At 39.4% G+C, this 22960-nt stretch overlaps 1 protein-coding gene across 2 annotated transcripts in view; it reads right to left on the bottom strand.

Annotated features, from left to right (window-relative positions):
- csmd2 (CUB and Sushi multiple domains 2) overlaps nucleotides 1–22960 on the bottom strand; it is a 364863-nt gene that overhangs the window by 35163 nt on the left and 306740 nt on the right. For both annotated transcript variants that reach the window (XM_077196124.1, XM_077196123.1), the window contains 3 exons: nucleotides 10818–11006; nucleotides 7418–7564; nucleotides 235–423 (listed from right to left, as the gene is read on the bottom strand). In XM_077196124.1, coding sequence (XP_077052239.1) covers nucleotides 235–423; nucleotides 7418–7564; nucleotides 10818–11006 — 525 coding nt within the window. The remainder of the gene's footprint in view (nucleotides 1–234; nucleotides 424–7417; nucleotides 7565–10817; nucleotides 11007–22960) is intronic.

Raw genomic sequence — 22960 nt, 5'->3', positions numbered from 1 at the left:
CTCCCCTCGGACAGCACATTAGCAATAGTCTCGCAGCTATGGCTCCTGGCTAACCCATTTATTGTGATGAACAATTTGACAGATACAGCCAAGCCCTAAACATTGATGGAATACAGAATTAGCCACGGATGCGCTGGTCTTTTGCAGAGAGAGGGTTCAGTGAGGAGGGAGGAGAGGTGGATAATCACCTCCAGACTTTGTCCAAGGTGTTTTGGACAAGATTTTCAGACTCACCTTGGCAAAGCGGCACTGGAGCGTTCCATTGGTGGATGCCCTGTGGGGTGCGGGTGCAGGTGGCTGTGGTCTGGCCAATCAGGTTGAAGCCCCGGTCGCAGCTGAAGCGCAAGGTACTGCCTAGCTTCGTGCCCGTCAGGCTGTGTACCGAGCCGTTCACAGGAGGGTCCGGAGTACTGCAGTACGCCGCTGTAGAACATACAGATTTAAACACAGCCAGAAGTCAAAAACGCATCCATCTGTGAAACTTCCTGCTCCAGTGCGTATTTTATTGCTTTTCAATTCCTCTTCCTGTTTACTGGAAATAGCAGATATTAATCTGCATGGCATTGAATTGTAGGAACTTGTGGAAGGTCATAACTGATGGATTTGAAACAGTAAAAAAAATAGTTTTGTGTATACTTTGTTCGCCTAAACGGTAATTACGAATACAATCAGAGTTATTATACAAAGTTATGCTGTTTGGCATATGCAATCCAGGCCACGTTCTATCCTGGGGCAAGAGGACCTGAGATCAGTTCTTAGTAGGAATGTTCTCATGACAGACTAAACAAGAAAAAGAATGACGGTAATGATACCAGCATAATATAAAAGGAGGTATGGAGGAAATGGGGCAGGAATGCAATTTGTTGCATTATTAATCGCTATGACCACATTAAAGTCCTATCTGTTTCACGAATTCACATGTCCATATAATCCTTCAGTAATACAGGTAAACAGATTTGGCTTGCTGGCTCTAATACAGAGGCTTGAGGAAGTTGCCCCTTCGGACAATTTCATTAATGTAAGTTAATTAGTGTAAGATTACTGGAGGTTTCCCGAAAAAAAATGTCATGGGAGTGAGGCAGGCTGCAAGTATATTTGTTGCCCTTAAAAAAGAAAAGTTAACTTGAGAAGCCAAATTGCACAGGGAATTATTTCAAGTTATATTCAAGACACACATTATAGAGGATGAGACAAAAGTACTGATTAAGAAAATGATTTTCTGCAGTGTAAGCAGCCGCTTATGTATATGCCCTTGTGTTGCCAATGACAGGATTAGATGAACAAGCTCTTACCGAACTTCCATTTAAATTCCATTACAACAATGCTAATTTCAGTCCAACACAATGCCTAGCAATGATAATTTCCTTTAGGAGAGTAAGGGACCGCTCACACAGGACACATTCTGGCATTGAAAACAGCTAGATGGCAATAAACGGCAATAAAATGGAATAGAACTAATAGGTCTCAAGATGTGTTTTTCAAAGCTGAACAGCTGTTAACTATTGCTACATTAAAGGTATATTAAATACATTGCGCTGATGGCATTAGACTATATTATGCAAAAGTCAAAGATGCCCATGTAAAACATGTCCATGGTACAGAAGTTAGAAAGTAAGAATGTGTCCTATCCATAAAGATTAATGTGTTTTTACAGCATGCTGTGATTTAAAGTCATCTATATGCTAGTGTATTCCCAAAAGCTGCCAAGTATCACTTGCAGAAGAAAAAATATAGTAAAACGACTCGGTTACTAACGTAACCTCGGTTCCCTGAGAGGAGTGAACGAGTATTTCGTAAGTAGCTTACGCTATGGGAAAAATTCTCCTTTTCTCGAGAATATTGAAGTCTTTATGTAAAACGCATTGCAGCTGCACAGCAGACAGCAATGAGCGAAGGAGCTCGGTCATTGGCTGTGCTGCGGCAACTTGCTCGAACCAATGACGGGGCGACTCTGAATGCGCGACCAATGAGCGCGCCTCGCGCCCGCGCGCGTCAGAGCCCGCCAAGATGGGCGTGGCCAAGAGCTATATATTGGGCGCCCCGTCATGAGAGTTCTCTAGGTTAAAACGACTGAAGCAAACTAACCATACTCACGCCTGACTGGTACCAGTCGGCGGCTTTCCAGTGTGTCAGGGCTTTTTTACAGCCGTGGTTCGCTCTGATTAAAAGGTGGCCCAAACGCCACACGTGAGCAGGGACGCGGCTCTTGAGCCAGGGTTGGAGAGGACGCATATGCAACAATCCTAGCTGGAGTACGGCCGATGCTGAGCCCATGAGACCTAGCATCCTCTGAAACCGCTTGACGGGGGCGCGCCTGCCCGCCCTGAATGCGCTCTGATGAGAGACGAGCTGTCATTTGCATCGAGTCTAGAAATATTCCCAGGAAACGAATCTTCTGGCTGGGAGATAGTATACTTTTTTTTCAAAATTTATTCTTAGACCCAGGCATTCTAGATGGCTGATAATCCAAGATCTGTGTGTTATTAACTGACTCTCTGATTGTGCTAGGACCAGCCAATCGTCGAGATAATTCAGTATTCGCACTCCCCTTCGCCTCAAGGGGGAAAGTGCTGCATCCATACATTTCGTGAATGTACGGGGAGCCAGGGACAGGCCGAACGGAAGTACTGTGTACTGGTAAGACTGTCCCTCGAAAGCGAATCTCAGAAAAGGCCTGTTTTGAGGCGCTATTGGAATGTGAAAGTAAGCATCTTTCAGATCCACTGAGAGAAACCAAGATCCTGGGCTTACATGCGCGAGGATATGTTTGGTTGTTAACATTCTGAACGATCAAATCATTAGTGCTTTGTTCAGGTGTCTGAGATCTAGGATGGGGCGGAGACAGCCATCCTTTTTCGGGACGAGAAAATAGCGGCTGTAAAAACCTGCCCCGCTCATAGAGGGGGGAACAGTTTCCACAGCGCCCTTTTCTATTAATTTGCGCACCTCGGTGCGTAGAACATGCAAACACTCCTTTCTCACTTTCGTCTCGACCACAGTCGTAAAACGTGGTGGTCTGCGAGACAACTGGAGCGAGTATCCGTGCTTTATTATATTCAACACCCATTTCGGCATATCTGGAATGTTTTCCCATGCCGCTGCGTGTACAGATATGGGTTGAATACAGGCTAGGGGCGGGCCGCTGTGACGTAGGGACCCGGCCAGCGAATCACCTGAGCTCGTAGCTCTCAGAGGCACGGGTGGGCGCTGAGCAGCTGAGTGAATGGGCGCGTGTGTGATTACAACAGCGCGCGCTATGTCTGTAAAACTCGCAGCCTGAGCTGGGGTTGTGTTTGACACTGTAGGGACAGTGTTTATAAGTGGGGGTGCATAGACAGTGGTAGGCACACGCGTCACTTTTATAATGTTTCCCGCTTTTACTGGGGATGAATTCATAACTGTGTGAACAGTGCTTGGGCTGAGAGGCGGTGGGGGCTGCTCTAGCCCGCTGCGGCTGTGGCGGCCTCTGTCTGCTCTGCGATGAGCTGGAGCGTTTAGGCAGGAAATGGCGCATAGCTTGTGAAGCGTTCTGGGCCTCAGTGAAGCGTTCAGCGAAACGTTTAACCGCCGGTCCAAACAGCCCGCTGGTGGAGATAGGCGCGTTGAGAAACGGGGCCTTATCCGCGTCCTTCATCTCCGTCAGAGTCAGCCACAACTGGCGCTCGAGAACAGTCAAAATAGCCATGGCGCGGCCAATAGACCGGGCGGTGGCCTTCGTGGCTCGCAGGGCTATGTCAGTCGCGCTGCGTCGGTCCTTGAAGGCTTCGGGTTCGGGGCCAGACTCGTCCAGGGAGCGGAGAAGCTTGGCTTGGAACACTTGAAGTACCGCCATTGAGTGAAGCGCTGACGCAGCTTGGCCGGCGGCGGCGTAGGCGCAACCAGCGAGAGCCGAAGTAGTGCGGCAGGGCTTCGAGGGGTGGGAAGCCTTGGCTTTCCATCCGGTGGTGGAGGGCGGGCAGAGATGATTGGCCATGGCCTCCTCGAGGGGCGGCGTTCCCTCGTAGCCTCTTTCCTTCGCGCCGTCCACAGAGGAGAGCGACGAAGAAAAAGAAGGCTCCAGACGCGCAGAGTGGGGGGCTTTCCATGACTTGGTGAGTTTGTCATGAACTTCCGGGAACAAAGGAGAAGGCCTTTGCCGAGGGGCCTGCTGGCGCCCCTGCAGAAACCACTCGTCCAGTCGGCTTCGGGTTGGTTCTTCGGGAGAAGACCAATCGAGCCCGAGGTCCTCCACGGCCTTCGAGAGGATTCGGACAATCTCTGTATCCATAGTGGAGCCCCCACTCGTGTTAGCTAGCGTCGACGGGGCGGGGTCGAAAGTGGAGCCCGGCCAGTCGTCAGATGCAGCGTGGATGGACGAGGTGTCATCTACTCCCCCGTCGTCCTCGGACGCGCCGAAAGTCACAAGGCCCACCGCTCTGCTAGAGGGGTGTGGGTCCGGCTGAGTGAACTGAACCGGCGGTGGGGAAGACAAGAGCGGCGGTGAAGCACGCGGAGACTGGCTCGGCGTGACGTCACTGAGCTCAGGTTCAGGAAGCCTCTGTGAGCGGCGCTTTTTCTTAACGTGCGGCTCAAACAGAGGGGTGGCGGCGATGGGCTCGCTCGCGGCGAAAGCGAGCCCGCAGTGCGGAGAGACCCAGGTCGTCACATTACAGGCATCCGCCCTTGGTCAAAGCAGCTTCTGCGTGGTCCCGGCCCAGGCAGCGAGCGCAGATGATGTGACGATCCCCGTCTGGAAGAAGGTCTCTGCACAACGCGCAGGAAGGCATTTGAAACAACGCCTCAGAAAATTGCTCTTTTACAAATGTCGCGGTAAGGTGTAAAATACTTGCGTGTAGATGTAAAAAACAGATGTAAAATACTTGCGTGTAGCGCGCCGGATGGCTCAGTAGGATGGCGTTCAAAGGCGGCTGAAGATGCGGACGTCCTCGTAGCAATCCCGCTGGTATGCTTTTCCACGGCGGGGAAGGCTTTCAATAATCCGGAGGATCCAGCGAAGAAGGTGTTCGCTGAAGGAGATTAAATCTAAAGAACTCTCATGACGGGGCGCCCAATATATAGCTCTTGGCCACGCCCATCTTGGCGGGCTCGAGGCGCGCTCATTGGTCGCGCATTCAAAGTCGCCCCGTCATTGGTTCGAGCAAGTTGCCGCAGCACAGCCAATGACCGAGCTCCTTCGCTCATTGCTGTCTGCTGTGCAGCTGCAATGCGTTTTACATAAAGACTTCAATATTCTCGAGAAAAGGAGTTTCTCCCATAGCGTAAGCTACTTGCGCAATAGGAGAGACCTCTCGAAAGGGAACACTAATGTTGTGAAATAATATTGCAATTGAACTTTTTTATTTGTATATATTTACAGTGTAATGTAATATTGGGCTTGCAAAGCTGAATTTTCAGCATCATTACTCCAGTCTGTTCAGTGTCACATGATCCTTCAGAAATCATTCTAGTATGATGATTTGCTGCTCAAGAAACATTTCATATAATCATGTTGAAAACAGTTGTGCTGCTTAATATTTTAGTGGAAACTGTGATATGTTCTTGAAGTCCTGAATCATAGAAGAAAATTATTTTATTTGAAACGGAAATCTTTTGTAACTGAAATGTCTTTATTGTCACTTTAATCAATTTATGTGTCCCCCAAGAATAAGAGTATATTTTTTTTCAAAAAGATAATACATTTATTTCTTTCTGTTCTGAGAAAATAGACCGATAGAATGTAGAATATACTGATGTATCAAATCATGGTTCATGGCTCTACTAATGGCATTTAAAAAAAATAAAAAAATAAACTAATAAATAACGATACATCAACACAGGAGGGAAACTGTGAGAAACATTTAACAGGACTTTAACAGTTCACAGAAAATGTTAAAAGTGAAAGCTAACTCACTGTAGGACAATGAAAAATCAATAAATAAAGATAACAGTAATGCAAGGGCAACTCTCAAGTTTTACAAGACACAAATCTTTCTAATGATCAAACCACTGAAACATAAAATGTTTCCAGCCTCTCATCCATTAGCACTGACAGTGGAGATTATAGATAATGGACAAATCTAGAAGTTTGCACATCACATACCTGTAGTAAAACTTTGAATAAAACCTCCACTAATGGTTTAAATGGCTCAGAGTGCTGTGGACCGGTTTTGTTTTGTGCTTCATAACTCTCATGTAATAGAGCAGGTGATGCACTCTAAATGGCTAAAAAGACTGCTATTGATTGTTGGTCACAGAGGTCTGGCTGTAAGAGAAGGCTTAGTAGAAATTTAGCCTTCCCGCTAAATTATTTCGTGAAGTCTGCGTTACCCAGTTGAAAGCCCCAGCTTTGCATTTAAGAAAGTCACAATGTAAACAACCTTTCATGGTTAAAGCCGTCAATTTTCAGCCTTTAACCTGCACTGCTTCTTGAGTCATTCGGCAAACCTCACACATGTGATGGTGGAAAGAAAAGGTCAAGAATTAAAAAGAAAAATGAAAAGAGAAACAAAGTGTAAGGAGCTGCTTCAGTTGAAGAAGTAACAGCCTGTGGAGATAAAAGATGGACTGAGAAAGAAAACCGAACAAAGCTTTGTCTGTCCCACCATCTGTTTTTCTCCCACCAAGGTATCGCTACAGAAGGGAAACCATATTGAGGAGGAAAACCTAGGTGTGCTGCTGCTGCTAACCCAGACTGTCACAGAGACCTATATCAAAAATCCATCATGCGAGGAGGGAGTGGAAAAAGCCAAACAAGCTGATGCCGAGAGAAGGGACCCTGATGAGCCAGACAAAGGGGTGATTAGTCATTCTTCTGAAACGCTAATGATTAGGAGCATACGGAAACTTTTTAAATATTTATAGGGTAATAACTCATTTAGAATTACGCCATTGCTCATGAAACTGTGCAATCAGGTCTTGATAGCTTGTGGCAGTATTTCCTACGTAATTCTGTTTTTGCAGCGGGGAGTCATAATTGGTAAGTAAGTAACGGGAAGTTGCCATAAAATTTCAGGCAGTCAGGAAGCCCTATTTTATTTGTTAGATTGTCATTTGGAAGCCAAACCGATGAGCAAGTTCATGAGTGTTTAAGACTAATTCATTAAAAGAATCCGCTCATAAGAGTCATTTGTGCATGAATTAAACTTTTCTAGTTACTTTATGTTTGTTTTTGCATGCAGATAGTGAAGATGCAATAGTATTATTTCATGGTAATTGTTTAAATTCAAACTGTAAACTCATAGCTTGTGAAAAATACACTGAGCACTATGAAGAACTAAAGTAATACAAAAAAACTAAAACAAAGCTATGAATCTATTAATATAAAAATGCTTTAAAAAAAATATTAAACAAAATTGATTTATGTAAACTCTGTCTTGGTGGATTCCAAATACAATTTGTGTTTTGATGATGTATTCAGACGATGTGTTGAAATGCTCACCTGAGTAGCGAATTCGAAAGCCCTTGTGGCTGGAGGTGTGATCGAAGGACCAGTGAAGGTAAACCTTGTTAGAAGAGCTAGTAATACTGAGCGGAGATGAATAGTTCCCACTCAGAGTAATGAGCAGTGGACTCTGTCTTGATGGACCTGGAGGATAAAGCAAAGCATAAGGTTATAAAATGTATCTGGTCCAAAACTATTACATCTCAAACCTAATATGTGTTTGGCATTCTGAATCTTAAAAGCAATGATTCTAAAAGTTTTTGGGTATAGGTTTACATAATTTTTCACATATTTTTCATTGTTGCATTGCATTGTTCATATTTTATGCACATTGGATCTCATTTCCTAAAGGTTTGAGTACATATATGTAAACTTGAAAAGACTCTCAGAAAATCTAAAACTGAGGATTGTGGAAGAATCGGAAATGTTTTATAGGTCCGATTTTCGGTTGACCAGCCCTAAAAACTGGTGTAAACTAGGTCCAAAATGTTCAGAGAATTGTTAGCAATGGCCCTGATTAAATAACCTTACATAGAATAACACATATAATATAGAATATACATTTGAAAAAAAAAGAAAGAAAAGTGAGCAGCATTTTGGAACAATTACCAAAAAAAATAAATAAATATGGGTTTATAAAATATATATATATATATATATATATATATATATATATATATATATATATATATATATTTTTTTTAGGTTGCACAAGAAAATTATTGTCTATTACTTGGAATCTTAGTAAATCAGAGCCTTTGACCTTTGCACTACTTTGAGCAACTGATCATGGCAGAAAAACAAAAAACAAATTCTCACTCGTACCTCTTTCTGTCACTATCAGTAGCCACATATCTTACAAACTTCAAATTGACATGTTTACCACCAGCAGTGACAACTGGTGTGTTTCTGTCACAACATAGCCTCTCCACCTCTCATGGCTAATGTTGACTGACAGGCTCCGTCCATAAACTTCAACGGTGGTGCTTTTAGATCAGCTGAACTCTGATTCTGTCCAGAGGGGGTTGCGTGTGTGTATTAAAGGCTATTCCAGACGTCATGTTAGTGTCTGGGTCAAGCTGCAGGGAGGGAAGGGGATTCTTTCTGATCTGGCTGGCTATGGCATGTTGTGAAAAGCAAAGTCTGCTTCGTAGCGCAATGGGAGCTGAAAGAGTAATCAGCACGGAGCATGCCAGCTCCCCTAAGGAGTGGCTCACACTGCTCCTAGATGAGTCACAAAGTCGCTTTGTCAGCCTGTAGCACAATGCCATTCTGTGAGACCCAGCTGTTATATTCTGTAAGTTTTATTTTACTCATTCATTGCACACATTTTAACTAAGTTTAGATAAATGATTATTTAAAGGAACTATAAGAATAAATAATGATTGGGTGGAATTGAGTAGAAAACAGTTCTTTTCAGTTCATTTCACAATATTTTTAAATCAAATAAATGCAAAGCATAAGCGACTTCTGGACCGACCCAACATTTCTGAATGGCAGTGTATAAACTTAATCTATATTTGGATTTAATACTATCTTCATGTTTATATGTTTAACTCATGTTTCAAAATATGTAACTCAAATTAAATGATATTGCTGGTTACTGCAATTTTTTCTATTCATCTAGCAACATTTCGAAATAAGGAAAGTGGAGGCTTATTCATGTCATTCTATCTTTGTAAAGTTGCATGACTCAGATATAATTGTGGGTCACTTTAATGACGCCTAAAATCTGATGAGCCTCTGTGTGTGTGAGATGACCCTTCTGACCTGTAATCCACTTCATAATCTCAGTCTAAATGGGTTCACTTTCACCCCAGAAAAGCCGCTGACCTAAGACTGGCCCTGAACAGACCCCTGTTGGCTAAAGCAATTTCCTTTGCCTTTTACAAAAGGTTTTCACTGCGTAAAAGCAAAGTGCATCCCTTTTGGCCTCTCTTCAACTGTCTATCTTGTTCAACACCACAAGGCTGCCTGTGAGGTGTGTATCAGTAATTATATTGGAAGGAGGAGAAAAACGATTTGTGAGCAAAAACCATGTCTAAACTAGTTTCGTTATGATGTTTGTTCCTTGATTCAATCTTATCTTCAAACTCTACCACAAAAACAGCAAAAAATAAATGATTAAGTATTTACAATTTATTTAAACAATAATATTAACCAATCAAAAAAAAAATTATATATATATATATATTTTTTTTTTATTTTATTTTTTTTTTACATAAAAACACATTTTAAATAACTGTATATATAAGAAATATGATACATTTCAAAAGTTTGGGGTCAGTAATATTCTTTTTTAATAAATACTTTTGACACATTAAACCGACCAAAAGTGACAGAAATACATTCATAATTCATTCAAAAGAACCATTTCTATTTCTTACAATTTAATTAATGCTGTTCTTTGGATTTTTTTATTCATCACAATATACTGAAAAAAGTAACAATTTCCACAAAATATAACTGTCTAAATAACTGTTTTGAACATTGTTAATAAGAAATGTGTCTTGAGCACCAAATCAGAATGATTTCTGAAGGATCATGTGACACTGAAGACTGGAATAATGGCTGCTGAAAATGCAGCTTTGCCATCACAGGAATACATTTGAAAAACATTTTTAAATATATTCAAATAGAACAGTTATTTTAAATGAATGTGTAATAATGTAATAAATATTTCAAATGTAATAATATTTCACAATACAATTAATTTTACTGTAATTGTAATCAAATAAATCCAGCATTGGTGAACAGAAGAGGCTTCTAAAAAAAAAAAAAAACTTCCAACCCCAAACACTTGCACTGTAGTGTACATAATAATAATAATAATAATAATAATAATAATAATAAGTACACTCAAAAAATTACTCTTTAAACTAACTTAACTCAATTATGGACAGTGGTTCCACACAAGCAAATTATTTTGTATTAATGTTAATGACATTTTTTGAATCTATGTAAGCTCCTTGTGTTGTGACAACTCAACTGAACGAGTCCAAACAAATCAATGGAATTGCTTCCCTGTAACTTAAACCGGTTAAGTTTAGTGAACATGCTTTAGTTTATTTAAAACTGAACTGAATAATAAATGTATGTAGGATTTACATGATTTCTCACATGAATTACTAGACTACAGCTAGCTATTAGCTAATAATAGCACTAATATATGATAGCACTAATAGCATAATTATACAGGTTAAGTTAATTAAACGCAATACAATAGTGTTTTGGTGGTAAAATAAACATATGTGTGTTACTTTAACAAAACATATTTGGGTAAAAAGAACAGTGCCACAAAACCATTTTTTTTAGTGTATTATTAATTTTATTATGATTATCATCACATGAATCAGAGGAAAAGATCTTAAGGAAAAGCTATGCTAAATCCACTCACCATCAAATATCTCCAGCTCGTCAAACTGTCTGCTGGTCTGAAAGTGTTCAACAGTGAAAGTGATGTTGTAACCAGAATCCACCTTCACCACCCAGGAACAGGACTCGAAGTGTGGCAGGCTGCTGCCCGGTGACTGACTCAGGATTATCCCTGTGGAGGCTGTCATCACCTCGTTCATAGGACAGGTGACTGAGGAAAACAGACAAGAGCGAGTTCAGCTCCATATATTCAGATTTTCTTTGATTTTCCACATGCATACATCATCTGTAGCGGTGACACAAAACGCTAATACCTCTCCTAACCCTTAACCATCAAAGCAACGTTCACAATCATTATACTCAATTGACCAAGAAATACATGAAAGGAACCTTGATCAAAAACACAGAATTACAGATCTATAGCTCCATTTAACGTGACACTTGAACTTCAGATGCAACAAAATTGTGCAGCCTATTGATCACCCAACTATTCAAGCCCAATATACGCCCAATATACAGTACCCACTTTGTGCATGCCTATGGTAAAGCACAGAATGGAAGTCAATGATAACACAAAGCACGCTGGGCCAGTCTGTTGTGACACTGAGAGGATTGATCACTGTTGTTCACACGGTTGTACAGCCTGGCTCTCATGCCTCAGTCTGTAGTTTCATCTCTCAGTCATTGATATTCCTCAGAGTCACGCTGTGACATTTCCCCACACTTTTACCTTGAATTATCAGGCTTTATGCAGTGGCTCTTCTTGGCCGCTTCCCTCAAATCTCTTATTTTCTCAATGGCTGTCGGAATACAAAGCATCCAAATACAAATCCCAACATAAAAGGATAAACCCTCATCTCTGACACCATTTTATTTTGGCTAATTTCTTCCGCATGACGCAGATGACATGGATGAGAGGTAGAGTATGCATCAGACAGGGAGGGATTGTTGTTCAGGGTTCCCACACCTTGGTTAATTTCAAATTCAAGGACCTTTCAAGGACTCTCCAGGTCCAATACACACATTTATTGTGTCCAACATCAACAGCAAACGTTGAGGTACCATCGTAGTACTAGTTTCATGCGCGTGTGACCGTCATGGCAATGTACAACACAAAGTACCTCACGCGGGAAACACTTAATGTAACACGCAAATGCGCGTAACTAACGTAAATCAAGCAAGCTAGTATGCATAGGCCACGAAGTGTTGGCGAAATAACACATTAGCAGACCAGAGGGAATAATATGGAATTTTTTCCAGAAAACTTCTTGAACAAAATAAATTCAAGCACTTTCAAGGACCTGTATCTATATAAATTTATTTTCAAAATCTTTCCAGGGCCTTGAATTATTATTATTTTTTTCAGATTCACAAACTTTCAAGGATTTCAAGGACCTGTGGGAACCCTGGTTATTATCCAATATTTATGACACTTACGTTTTAGATATGAAATATGGATTTCTATATTACTTGTCTTGCTAAATAAACACACAGCTGTTTCAGAGTTCCGCTGGTGCGAATACTTCATGATTGAGTTGATATCTGCATGAGATTATTATGGCAGAAGAATTGTTGAGATCTTCTAACCCTACCGCTCAACTCCGCTTGTCAGAATATCGACAGACGGGGCGTGCTAAAACCTTGTAAACAACATGACCCACAGTAAACAGTTTTGTTTCTATATTTGGCCTCTTGGTCAGTCATTTAGAACCTTAATTGACTAACATTTAAGCCCACGGGTCTGTGCACTGATTAGGATGGACGTTAATCAAAGCAATAATTGCACGCATGCTGTGCACTGTCCGGCTTTGCGTGTCAAACCTGAGATAAGCTTTTCTTATAATTACATTCAGGTTCCGAGCCCAGTGAATTGCTTCGGTGACAATGATTAAATTATAAAACGTAGCTTTGAGAATTGATATGATATAAATCACACTTGTGGTTTCTGGTCGAGATTGAGCCTGAGCTCGGTGGATACACAGGAACGGTGGATCCGTTTGACACATTTCCTTTACGAGGGTAAAATATAGAAGCTCTGGGACTGGCTACACAGCTCTGAGGTGATATAAAATGTGAATGCAGTTTCATCGGAGGACAAACATTATCATGGATGCATATCGATGCCTGCTTGAGCCTATCATCACTGCATAAAGCATAATGTGCTCAGGTAAAAAATACACCCCCGATAACCTACATCTGTGCATCCAGGAGCTCGCGCTCGCAAATTACATTCTTTAAAGTGTGAGTGTGGGTGTTAGGGATCTTTATTTGCTGCCGCATACAGTGCTTTGAAAGCTGGCTGTTAACCTATAACACAAACAAAGATGTATTGCAAACAGCGCACTGATAGATATGACAAGTATTTTGCGAGCACCTTTAATGTATCATAACAGTTATAGGCCTTTGCTATATACTTGATATTTACATTGTCAGTGTATTCATGTTTAAATCAGTTTATATTGCAAAACATAAAAATAACTTTTGGCATCTGGCTGCGTATCTCACTGTGCTGCCGAGATCTGCATATTCTGTAGAAATTTAACTGGTTTATTTTTTTTATGTACTACAATGTACTGTATTTACAAATACTTTATATACTAAATATTTATATTAAAAACTAAATATGAATACCTTTGTCAATATTATAATTATCAGTAATATTAAACGGTAACACTTTAGTTTAGGGTCCAATTCTCACTATTAACTATTTGCTTATTAGCATGCATATTACTAGGATGTTAGTACTTGCAGAATAAAGCATTAATATGTGCTTTATACAGTATGACCTTATTCTACATCCCTTAATCCCATCCAATACCTAAACTTAACAACTACCTTACTATTAACAATCAGTACTTAGGAGCTTATTGAGTCAAAAGTTGTAGTTAATAGTTAGATAACAGTGATAATTGTACACTAAATTATGACCTAATAAATATTTGGTATTTTAACTGTTTTTATTCTCCATTTTAGACCCAAAGGTAACCTTATTCATAACAGATTAATGAGTTACACCAATATACGGATAACTCTAATTATCAGCTTATAGTCCTTATTCACAGAAGGGCCATCTTTGATTTTTTAACGGGAATGAAAGCCAGGCTGTGAGGGATAGACATACATCAGTTCAGTGGGTTGTACTGTTATTTAAGTCAAGTCAGCACAGAGCTTTATACAGTACAGACTGTTTCAAAGCAGCTTTACAGGGGTAACGGGAAAATTATGCATTTCGGCTGTTGTTCAGCTGAAGTCAGTTCAGAGTTGATTCAGTTCCGTTGAACCATTTAATGTGTTTTTGGACTGTTCTGCTGACGAAACGCTGCAAAAAAATCTTTACAAGAAATGAATTTCAGTAGACAAAAACTCCAGACGACATGACCTGTGGAAAATTATAAGTGATGTACGAGCTTTATACAGCTAAACAGCAGATGCCATTAAGCCGTTAAGTCTATCCCTCACTACCTAACTTTCATACCTGTCATGGCATTGCTCTGAATAAAGTCTATTGAATTAACTGGTTGTCGCAGTTAACATGCAAACCAATGACCCAGCAATGGAAGTAAATGGAGTATTCCATTTGTTATGTCGGTCGTGATGTAAAAAAAAAACAAAAAAACATTACAAACCAAAGAGTACTATTCCAACATGTCAGCAGGAAACTTACGGACTCATATATTCTACTCTCATGCATTTACAGATGCAGAATTTTGACTGTACCACCAAGAAAGAGTCAGGTGGCGATATATTTCCTTCTCCCTTACCGCAAAACGTTTGTAATCCGCAGTCAGGGTGCTTTCCTGTCACATATCACACTTGTAATCCGCAGTAAGGGCGCTTTCCTGTCATATATCACACTTCAATAAGCCGACAGAACGCAGATTAATGTGTTTACATTTTTAGCGAAATTGGGGTAAGGGACAAAAATCTAGCCGTGTCGTTTGGTTTATGCTTAAGCTGTTTATGACTTTACTGTGTAAAGTTAACTTGACCACATGAGTTGTCGGCTTAAGCATAATTGGGTTAAGAATGTGCATGTTACATGTGCTCAATGATACACTACTCTTTAAAAGTTTGTGAAATAATATTACAATTTAAAATAACCATTTTATATTTAAAAATATTTTTGAAATATTTTAGCATCTATTACTCCAGTCTTAAGTGTCACATTATGCGTCAGGAATCATTCTAATACGCTGATTTGCTGCTCAGGAAACATTTCTCATTGTCAATCAGCTTTGCTGCTTATATTTTTGTGGAAACGGTGATACATTTTTTTCAGGATTATTTGATGAGTAGAAAGTTAAAAACGAACAGTATCCAGACTTTTGAGTGGTAGTGTGCATGTGCCAGTAGTGCAAAATTGAACACTTTGGTTAAAAGCAGACAAAATTGAAAAATAGCCTATATTTACCCCAGGTATGTAGTGGTATAAACACAATAGCAGAATCTCTATGCAGTTGACACATTTCTACCATCATACCGCCCTAATATAATTCTGTCCCAGCAAAATGAGGAAGAGCATGACCCTCTAGACAAAATCTCATACAAAAACCTCATCATCCCATGCCTTTCACTATGATGGCAAACGAAAATGAACTCTCTCAGGTCGCCCTTATCCCCTAATCCACTTTGAAATGGACTGTCAAAGGCTGAATGTAAACAACAGTTTTGGTGGCAGATTCTGACAGAAGAGCAGAAGGCATGTCAAAACTGCTCCTTTAACAATGGCAGCTGAAGATTATCTACTGTACGAGAAGGGATAAAAAGGGATTTTAAACTTAAAATGTCACCCTTCGTGACAATGAATTGCAAATATGGCCCCCGGAAGAATATACATTAAAAAAAAAAGGTATTAATTTCGTGATGTCAAGGAAAAGGATAAATGTCACAAGTCTATTGTCAACACAGGCCATCCAGGTTTGACATAATTGATCCTTTCCTAAGCTCCGCCTCCTTGGTTACGGTTGCTAGCTCAGGCTGAATGTCCAGTAAGAACGAGGTCTCTGTGAACATTGCAATCAATACATTTATGAATTAACATCATGTTGTTAACATGAAGTTAAAAGGTATATGTGCTTGCCAGTATGCTGCATGTTCATTTCACAGTTTCATCCACAACACAAAAATTCTCAAGATTTCTTTAAATATGTGGAAGAGGCAACAATAGCAATGTTTACATCCAACTATTTTCATGCGCATTTTGGGATATTGCATGAAAAAAGCTGAATGGAAATGCCAAGATGCAAATAAAAACTTCTAAACATGTGCATAAAAAAACGTATGCGCTCAAATGAGGCAGATACATGTTATATCTGAAAAGAAGATGTGTATAAACTACGATAGAAACACATTTACAGTATAAATCCCTCGATACAAAACATATGTGACTTGTATGTATGCAAGGAAAAAAAGAGCCACAGTGGCTTCCCAGATGGCAGCAACTTCCGATTTTATTACAGATATTTTGTGTGCATTAGTTAAATTCGCAAATTTGGATGCAATAATACCATATTAGCTCTCTGATACCTTGTTATAGTACACAACGTTTTATAAAAGTTTTGGATAACTTCTGTAAAATTACGTTTAAAACAATTAAAACATACCGATTCTCCAGAGACGTAGAGATTACAAAACAGCAAAAGTTTCTCTGATAATAAGCTAGAACAATAATTAAAGGTAGGATTAGTCAATAACATTTGTAAGGGGGTTAGCAAAGGGTCAGATATTTTGAAGAATGTCGCTAATCAATTATTGACTGCTCCATTGACTTCCATAGTTTTTTTTTTCATACTATGGAAGTCAATGGGGTCCATCAAACCGTTGTCAAAATACAGAAGATAAAAGGTGGATATTAAGCCATTTTATTAGATTAGTGTAAAACTGTGTGCATGTACCATATAATATGCATTGATGTGAGTTTCCCCATGCACGCAGTGACGTATATAACACATATCTATGATATATAAATATACATAATATATGAACAGATTAATATTTTATATAAATTCAAAAGAATTTTGAATAGGAGAAAAATAATACAAAGAATGTATACATTATTAAATAATATTAGTCGTATAAGAAAATAAATGAAAAGAGCACCTAAATGCCATCAAGAGAAAAAAGCTTTGGGATTTTCATTTCATCATGGTGACAGAAGGGTGGAATAACAAATTCAACCTGGATGTGTATATGACATGATGTGCCTCACTGATAAAAAAACGTATTTTATTTATATATAACACAATATATTTAAGTATAAACATTGGATGTTTGAGTTTGGAGAAAGTCAAAAGAGTCTGCAAAGAAAAGAAGTCACATTACGTGTGAGATTCTTCAACTCTTAATTTGCATAATGGCATGTGATGTACTCTCAGCATTCACAATCTATTTTCTCTCTCTGAATAGAGACACAAAAACAAGAGCGAGAGGGGAACACAGAGAAAAAGGGAAAGCCTATAGCAATCAGATGCAGCATAAGAGATTTTAAATGGGTCTTTTTTAAATTGTAAAAAAAAAGTGTGTCATATACTTTAAACTTTGTTTTTAATAATATTCAATATTATTTTTTTATATTGGCTAATTAATATATTATAAATATAAATAAATTAATAATAATAATGAAGTATAAGAATCAAGCATCTTACACATCATGCCCTTGTCAAAATATCAAGCACAGGGTTTATTTTGATGTGTATGTCATGTGTATGTCCGATTATGTCGGCAAAAAAATTATGATTCTCATATCAGAGGAAAGCTAAAAGAAGCAAGGAGAGGTATTTGATGGAAAGAAAGACATGGTATGATGTATTCAACAAGAGGATGTGACAGAGAGAGAGAGAGAGAGAGAGAGAGAGAGAGAGAGAGAGAGAGAGAGAGAGAGAGAGAGAGAGAGAGAGAGAGAGAGAGAGAGAGAGAGAGAGAGAGAGACTGTGATTTAATAGCTGGGTGCACCTGCAGCCTGGATATCCTCTGCATCTCAATGAGCTTTGCGTTCCCACTACCCATCACTGTCCTTCCTACTCTTTCAATCCCTCAGTCTTTCTCTATGTATGCTTGCTCACTCTTTTACTCGTTCTTCAGGATAACCGTAAACAAAACTGTCCTTATAATGAAATATTGAAATGATCAATATTTATTACCTTAAATCAATAACTGCCACACAATTACACACAAACCATGTGTATTCTTATTTCAAGTGAACCTGTATTTCATGTAGTCAGATTTCTATATCATTAATGCTGGTTTTTGAAGATGAGAGCATATCACACAGCATGTCCATTTTGGCTATTCTACTAAATGAATATGAATTTTAAATTTAATATGAATCGAAATATCATTTAATTTAATTGGATGCAATTCATTTGATGTCAACAGCAGGACAGACTAAGGAAGGTTAAAAACTCCCGTACGCATTTTGTCTTAGCTTTATGGTACAGTGTAGTCACATGGCAATATATAATTTCCCTTCACTTTATAGAACAAATTGCATTGGTGAAATTAAAAGGGCAGACTTAGAAGAACACTTAGAATAATAGACGGTCAGACTTAGAATAATAAGCTGTTTTTAAGCCACATGACATTTGATTTCCTCTCCAAGACAGCAAAGTACATTTTTTGAATATTTATCATACAGCAAGAATTTTTCGCTGCATCTTTGATTAGATAATTAGATGCCGTTGTTTACAGAACAACCTTGTCTAACACAGTTTTGCTGAAAATATGAACGTTGCCATATGGCAATTCTTTACCACAGTGGAATTGCTGTGATGCATTTCCACACTGGCCATAATAAAACTGTATACTTTTAAAGCATAACAATACATAAATAGCCAGCAGCCATATCACCCAGTAGCCCAAGACTGGTTACCCACTGAAGCTAAGCAGGGCTGAGCCTGGTCAGTACCTGGATGAGAGACTCCTGAGAAAACCAGGTTGCTGCTGGAAGAGGTGTTAGTGTGGCCAGCAGGAGGCGCTCACCCTGTGCTCTGTGTGCTTCCTAATGCCCCAGTAAAGTGATGGGGACACTATACTGTCAAAGACCACCGTCCTTCGAATGAGACGTTAAACCGAGGTCCTGACTCTCTGTGGTCATTAAAAATCCCAGGATGTCCTTCGGAAAAAGAGTGTGACACTATCACACATGACACATGTTTTAACCACTCTATATATTATGATGATTATATGTTTATTAGAGTTTTAATTGGTTTACATGTTGCCTTAGTCATTTTAGTCAATTTTATTCCTCTTATCTCTTTTAATGTGTGTATTGCTGCGTCCCAATTCGCATACTATCCGTCCTAAATAGTATTCAAAAATAGAACTAGCACGTCCCAAATCGTAGCATGTTGAAATGAGTGTTCCAAAGAGACCCGGATGGTCTACTATATCCGGTCAGAATCCGAAGTGCAGATCGATGCACACTCTAACGGCTGGTATTGCCCACAACCCATCGCGCGTTGGACGAGGATTCGGTTAGAACTACAACCACGAGTGAAAAGTGTTAAAAAACTACAGACATGGAGGACGCGCGCGAGTCCGGCGGTTGTGTAGAGACGTTTAGATAAAGGGGTTTAAGTGATTAATTATCAGTATAACCTGACGAAAATGTATTTATTCAATGTTGGCTACGTTATATTGCATCTGCAGCAGCATTGTGAACTTTTGTAAAGATACGTTTATAGCCATTAAAATTTAAATGCAGCATTACATTCAAATTGCAAACACATGAGGAGAGTGAGAGTCTCCGCATGAAAGACCCACGACTGACAAATGAACGAGCTACTACATTTCTCTCTGAAACGGTAAGAAATTATATTAGATTGAATGGAGGATTTTAACTGTGACGAGATCATTGACAGGGCAGTTTACGGTGATGCACGCGACAGAGCTGTCCGTTAAAGATGACGAAGTAGTATGTCCCAAAGCTTGCCTACTCTTTTGCTACACACTCAAAAGTATGTACTTTTTCATCACAAAAAGAGTACATACTTTTAGGGCGTAGTATAAGTAGGTGAATTGGGACGCAGCATATGTCTTTTATCCATCCTAGGTCTGCCTGTCATGTGACTGATCATATGACAGGAAACAGGAAATAGCCAGCATAAAGGAAGCAGCATGGCAAACATACAGGGTCTCTGTCAAGACGACCAAAGCTGGAACGAGGAGTTGTTTTTAAGGACTTACCATTACAGCAAACCCCATCACTTTTAATTGGATTATCACTACAGTTGGGTTTGTATATACACCGCTGGACACTTTCACACTGGGACTTACAGCACGTAAGGACTCTTAAGGACTGTTTTATGGTATGTGACCAATGGACTCTATGCTTTTAACAGCCGAAGGCTTCTAGTTGAATTGTGTTGTTTTAAGTTCCTTGTAGAAATTGTGCATACACTTTATTTATTCACATTATTTCTGTTGTCGTCTCATCTTTTAAAACACTTCCCATACTCTCGCAGTTTAATCTGACCCCATTTTTAGCTTGTGTAACTCTACCAATTAGGCCGATTGTTACATGAGTAGGGGTTGAACCCCGGCATCCTGGCCAAATTTGCCCATTGTCCTCTGTCCATCATGGCCTCCTAATCATCCCCATATATACTGATTGGCTTCATCACTGTCTCCTCTCCACCAGTAAGCTGGTGTGTGGTGGGCGTTCTGGCGCAATATGGCTGTCGTCGCATCATCCAGATGGATGCTGCACATTGGTGGTGGTTGAGGAGATTCCCCCTCCTATGTAAAGCGCTTTGAGTACCTTGAAAAGCGCTATATAAATGTAACTCATTATTTATTATTATTAAATAATACAATTATTATTGTATCTGTTATGTGTCTTCAGAAAAAAAAACATAATGCTATACGATTTTCGATATATAATAAAAAATAAAAAAAGTTTACCACTGATGACGAACTAGTATTTCTGATACTTTGTTACATTTTCAGTTGTGTACAGATATGATGTATTTGCCAAGGCGTTTCTCAAAATATATATTGTTTGTTACTGGAGCTTTTATATGTAAAATAAATAAATAAAACACAAATTCTCATTGTAAATATAATGCATTTAACAATGTTCAACAACCTAATGAATCTTTGTTTTGTTAACCTAACTATGCACATTTATATAGTTGATCACTTATTTTTATTTTTTGATTGACCCTTCAAAACAGACCTGTCTCTCTCCACAAATGATCTCAGTACAACGTATAGATCGCCTTCCTTCTCCTCCTTCATCCCTCTCTTGAGTTTGACGAGGCAGGCATATTTAATGTGACTGACAGTCTGAGGCAGTAACCTGACCAAATGGAGCGGGTGTCAGCTGGCTATGTTGGCGCTCGGTATAAGGGCCTTTTCATATAGCCGAAGCAATTAACTGCCGACACCTAAATTAATGTTAGGATGAATTACACAGGTTCATTGAAAGCACTCCACCATGAAGGTTGAGGAGGAACATGCTTGGGCCTGCTATACTTATTTTTTTTTTATAAATTGTGTCCTTCACACGGTCCCAAACCCCAGCCTCTGTCTGTCCTAGGGCTGGATATCGAGTTCGATACTTTTTAGGTACCGACCAAATTGCCTCGATACTACCGAGTATCGAAACATGTCTTGTTTTTCGGTACCAAATTTCGGTACTTAAGTGGTTAATCTCGTCAACGTCAGTGAAACAATAAGCACGCAGCATGATTAGCTGTGATGGAAAAACACTAGTTTATGCGGTTGCCCAGAGACGTGGCTCGTCGCCCGTGAGGCTGTAGTGTGTGTGTTCTATCAGATAGATAGAAAATATGTGGAAATGATCAAAAGTGTACCTACCTATGTACCAGACTCGATGCCAGAAGCATGCAATGCAATATTTTCGACAAGATGATTGCTGCCAAGACCGGCAACACGATAAATCTGATAAGGCACTTAAAAGCGCACAGAATACACTTGAGAGTAGAAAGTTTATCCGTCTTCGTGCGTCACAAATTAACCAAAACTCAGTGTATAGGATACTTGCCTCACAGACATGAGAAATAGGCCTATAGACGGTCAAAATATGTCTACTTTTTTGTTTGATTATGTAATCCATATAGGCGCGCGCGCACGTTCACTACTGCAGGGATGACGAGTCAGCATCGCCATATTCATCTTTGCAGCCAACACACTCAGTAAACATTTGTTTATTAATAAACAATTAAAATATCTCTTTGCTATTGTTTCCGCGACACATCCATAATCATTAGGCTACTTTTGCCAGTGCTTTGCGGCAATCTTTATTTGTGCTGAGCGTGAGTCATATATCCCGCACCCCAGTAGCCTATATTCAGGGTTGGGGAGTAATCGGAATACATGTAACGGCGTTATGTAATCAGGATACAAAAATCCAGTAACTGTAATTCGTTACAGTTACGTCAAAAAACGTAGTAATCAGATTATAGTTACTTTTTGAAAAAAGGGGGGATACTTTCAGGATTACAATGGTTTCATTTAAAACTAAATAAATCTTTATTTTGGCATAATAACACTATATTAAGCGTTGCTTGATTAATGACTCACGACACGAGTCACGTGTGCCACCCGCTGGTGCATGCGCAAAATAACAGCTCTCTACAACAATCTCCACGGACACAGATTGAATCATTGCTGCTAGAAACGATGCTGCCCACGGGTAAAAATGCTTTCATTTCTTGGAAATTAAGAGAGTAGCTTTTTTAGTACCTAAAATGTCCTTTCATAATCCCTTCTCAGTCTCTCTTAACGCGATGTTCGCTGCTAGGTAACGTAGGGGAACTCCCACTGCCAACGGCCCAAGTTCAGTCAGGCAAATTAAGAATGATCACGGCTTTAGTCAACATGGAGGCCTATTTTAAAATAAACTAATATGTATATTGTGTAGAATTTTTAAATTTTGTGTTTTTATTATTTCCTTGTAACCTACATGTTAGTTAAAAATAAAACAAAATAATCTGTAATATGTACTGTAGCCACTAGAAGTCTGTTAAGTCCTTAAAATAAATATATATTCTATATTTTCCTGTTGAAGAAACATTTCCATTGTCTAAAAGTTCTTTATTATATTTGCTTGAAAAAATTGAATTTGTATTCTCTATTTTCCTGTTGAAGAAACATTTCCATTTTATTTTTTCCTTGTACATGTCGAGTTAAAAATAAAACAAA

The sequence above is a fragment of the Siphateles boraxobius genome, unplaced genomic scaffold, assembly GCF_051911475.1.
Source record: "Siphateles boraxobius isolate OS27281-9 unplaced genomic scaffold, OSU_SipBor_1 35, whole genome shotgun sequence".
In the NCBI taxonomy this organism is placed as follows: domain Eukaryota; kingdom Metazoa; phylum Chordata; class Actinopteri; order Cypriniformes; family Leuciscidae; genus Siphateles; species Siphateles boraxobius.
Note: the sequence above shows the minus strand (reverse complement) of the source record. Positions and strands in the feature narration are given on the sequence as shown.